The following is a 4,096-nucleotide window of genomic DNA, read 5'->3' as shown; positions in this document are numbered from 1 at the left end:
CGCACTCAGGGCTAACCGCGGATGACCGCGAAGCATGTAGTTCCTACCTTATTCCTTACTCCTTTGTATATCGTCCGCTCGCCGGGCATCCTCTTTTACTTTTTCTTTTTACTTTTAACTTTCTTTTAGAAAAGCTTCCAAGTTTCTGATCGTTTCAACACGCAGTCAGAGCGCATATTCGAGGCCTAAATAAAATCCTAACGGTTAATCGAGCTCCTCCGACTCGAAGGTGTCTGTCTTGAGAATATTTTTCTGTTCCGTGTTCCTCGAGAAGTTTGTGTTTCACAATGGATTCAGCGATTGAAGAACCGATCGCCTCTCGAACTCGCTCAGGTTCAAGATCTTTTCCGACGCAGGGAGCAACGTCAACACAGAGGTACACTATCAGCGGAGAACCGTGAACGGATTCGCGAAGCTGATCGCATGCAACATCGACAGAGAAGGCGTCAACCGTCAATCTCACCAGCACCGCACGCATTGACCTTGCGAGAGACCACTCTTTTTACCTGGGGCCGATGAGTACACTCTGTGCGTCATGCCGCGCGTCTCACTTCCAGGCAGAAGTGAATCCCCGGCACCCGGACATTTTCAGTGAATGCTGTGACACAGGCCGAATGGCTTTGCGACTTTTTGAAAATTATCCGGAAGAACTGAGACTTCTTTTTCTGCCTGTACAGTCGGATGATATGGAATTTAGAAACCGTCACAAAAATTTCCACGAGAACATCCGAAATTTCAATTCTGCATTGGCTCCGGCTTCCGTGGGGGCTCGACTCGCGCCGCCCGGGGGACAGGGACCTTTCTGTTACAAAATCCATGATCAGATTTATCATCGGATAGGAGCTTTACATCCAGAACCTGACAACGCGAGACGCTACGGTCAAGTATACATCCTGGATACAGAGCAGGCTACCGACTTGCGTCTTCAACAGAACAGCCAGTGTGATTCGAATACCATGAGGACTTTGAGTTCTCTGTTGATGGCTGTCAATCCTTGCGCGAGAGCGTTAAAAATGATGAGCGAAATCGAAGCAGCAGAAAATCAACTCGCGCTCCGAGAGCAACGACCTCATCCGAAACTAACTATGCGCTTCGAGAAGGCAACCTCCCGTGGTCTAGAAAGCCGCCCGTACGATTTGCCGACTGCAAACGAAGTCGCGGTCGTTTATGTTACTGAACACGACGACGTTCTTTCGCAGAGAAGCTTGGCTGTGCATCAGAGAAGCGGTACGCTGACCCACATATCTATCCTCGATGAACGATGCGATACGCTCGCTTACCCATTATTTTTCCCCACTGGCCAATCGGCTTGGCATCCGAATTCGATGAATTCGGAACACAAGAAGACCACGCAGAAAGATTTCTATTCCTGTTTGTTGTCCGTACGGAATGACGAGTTTAATCCATTGCTACATGGAAGAAAACTCCTGCAACGATTTGTCGTTGACGCGTATGTCAAGATCGAGCAGAACCGACTCAACTACCATAGAACCCATCAGAGAGAGCTCCGCCTCGACACTTATAGTGGATTGAGTGATCATTTCCACGATGACGTGCCGGGACCCCCAGGGAGACGAATCGTTCTCCCAACTTCGTTCATCGGGAGCCCCCGGAATATGCAACAGAGCTACCAAGACGCGATGGCCATCGTGGCAAAGCATGGAAAACCGGACATCTTCATGACGACCACCTGCAATCCGAACTGGGCGGAAATCAAGGAGAATCTGTATTCAGGCCAATCGGCATGCGATCGTCCGGATTTAGTGAGCCGTGTATTCCAGCTTAAACTAGCCGAGTTATACAAGGATCTCTTCAAGGAACATATTTTCGGCAGGGTAGTAGCTTTCGCCAGCGTCATTGAATTTCAGAAGCGTGGTCTTCCACACTGTCACATGCTCTTGATCCTAGCTTCAGAGTTCAAACCACGCACGGCAGGCGAAGTTGACACTTTCTGTTGCGCTGAGGTTCCCGATCCCCAATCTGAGGCTCCTTTGCACCAGGCTGTGAAATCTTTCATGGTTCACCGCCGTTGTGGATTCGGCTCTCAGGCTCCCTGCATGAAAGATGGCAAGTGCACGAAAAAGTTTCCGAAGTCGCTCCGAGACACTACATGCATCGCTGCTGACCGTTATCCAGAACTCCGACGGCTTAATCGATACACAATTTCCTTGGGAGAAGATCGATACGGCGATGAGTCGATCGTTCCGTATAATCCTTATCTACTGCTAAAGTACAGTGCTCACAATAATGAAGAGATTTGTGGCTGGATATCCGCAGTGAAATATTTGTATAAGTACGTTCATAAGGGTCCCGATAGAGCGAATTCAGTAATTTCGAACGATTCCGATGTCGATGAAATCAAAACTCATCTGAATGCTCGCTACGTTTGCGCCCCGGAAGCTATGCACCGGATTTTCGGCTATGAGCAACAGCGGAAATCTCACGCCATTCACCGCCTTGCCGTCCACCTGCCGGACGAACAGACGGTTTCTTTCACCGCGGGCCATGAACGTGAAGCTTTGCGGAGAGCACGAACAACACTCACGACTTTGACGGCCTTCTTCAAGCAGAACGCCGATTCCGAAGCGATGTCATCCCCTACAGAATCAACGCTGGATTCACGTCGACTCTTACACGGCGATTTCCCTGAGCACTTCGTATTCGACGCGAATTTAGGTTAGAAGGAAAGGCGTGCAATGCCAAAACCGATTATTGGCAGAATATATTCCGTACACCCGAGTGATGTCGAACGTTATGCGATGAGAATTCTCCTACTCAACACGAAAGGAGCAACATCATTCGAGAGCTTGGGCCCGGTAGAAGGAACGCTATGTCCGTCCTTCCATTCGGCTGCCCGAGCAGCTGGCTTCCTCGAGGAAGACGGATGTTTCAGAAGCAGTCTCACTCAGCGGAGCTGCAACATTCCGGATGCCAGCTTCTTTGAGAGGCTTTTTCGCCTCTCTCCTGAGTTTTTGTTCGGTGGCTGATCCCGCTGATCTTTGGCGGGAATTCGCTCCTGCCATGTCAGAAGACTTCGTCCACAGAGGCCACAGTCATGAAGACTCGATCGTTTTCGCCTATTTTGACATATACGATCGGCTCCGCGCTCACGGTCGGTTGTTGGTTGGTGGTCGGTGGTCGGTGGTCGGTGGTCGGTGGTCGGTGGTCGGTGGTCGGTGGTCGGTGGTGGTTCCAGTCATCATAGACCCTTCCCACCTACCTTGATGGCGACTCACGAAGGACCCAAAAATCATTGAATCGATGAACCCGGAGGAAGCCGCCGCCTGGGAATCCTCCGTCTCAGTCGCCACGAACTTCTTGGGGAGCACGAGAGCTTCCAACTACGTGGAGTTGGTGCAGAGACTTCTGGAAAGCTTCCGCATTCTCGGATGTAGAATGAGTATCAAGGTTCATTATCTCCACGCCCACCCTGATCACTTTCCTAAGAGTTTAGGGTCAATGAGCGACGAGCAAGGCGAGAGGTTCCATCAAGACATCAGCACCATGGAGGAGCGATACCAAGGGAGGTGGGATGAGTCTATGATGGCAGACTATTGCTGGAACCTCATAAGGGAAGCCCCGGATCGACCACATCCTCGACAAACGCTGACGGCTCGATTTGATGCGGATTGATCGACCCCAAGTGAAATCAGACGTTTTCGGTTTTTCGAGTAAATCATGAATAAAAACTGAATGGATCGACGGATTTTGCTCTGCTTGGTCTCAAAATGCTCGTAAAAGCCTCCTCCATCGAAGTGTCGAGGGCAGACGGCTTCAAAGGTCCTAGTTTTTCTGTCAAGTGCTTTCCAAGAGGCCCCTCTCCCACTTTTCCTTCTTTTTCTGAGTTTCCGATGGCTCTAGCTCAGAGACCATTGCTACGAATCGCACCAAAACTCGGCCAGGTATAGCCCTAACCAAGCCCTATCCGCCACCGAAGTTATATCGATCTAGTCTACTCAGGGGCGGAGCTAGAGAATTTTATAGACGAAAAATAGCGAAAAATCGGAATATTGAGATTCCGGAAAAACTGGACCTGATGGAGAAAATCTGTCGAGAAATTCGGATTCAGCGCCCCGGTTTACCCCGAAATAGCTAT

General features: G+C 50.0%; 1 protein-coding gene across 1 annotated transcript; it reads left to right on the top strand.

Annotated features, from left to right (window-relative positions):
- The first annotated feature begins 614 nt into the window (after window positions 1–614).
- LOC100901161 (uncharacterized) lies at window positions 615–2,681 on the top strand. The gene has a single exon (XM_003742328.2). The coding sequence runs from the start codon at window positions 615–617 to the stop codon at window positions 2,679–2,681; it is 2,067 nt and encodes a 688-aa protein (XP_003742376.2).
- The last annotated feature ends 1,415 nt before the right edge of the window (window positions 2,682–4,096 follow it).

This window comes from Galendromus occidentalis, unplaced genomic scaffold, assembly GCF_000255335.2.
Source record: "Galendromus occidentalis unplaced genomic scaffold, Mocc_1.1 scf7180000077376, whole genome shotgun sequence".
Taxonomy (NCBI): Eukaryota; Metazoa; Arthropoda; class Arachnida; order Mesostigmata; family Phytoseiidae; genus Galendromus; species Galendromus occidentalis.
This window is presented reverse-complemented; position numbering and strand designations above follow the sequence as displayed.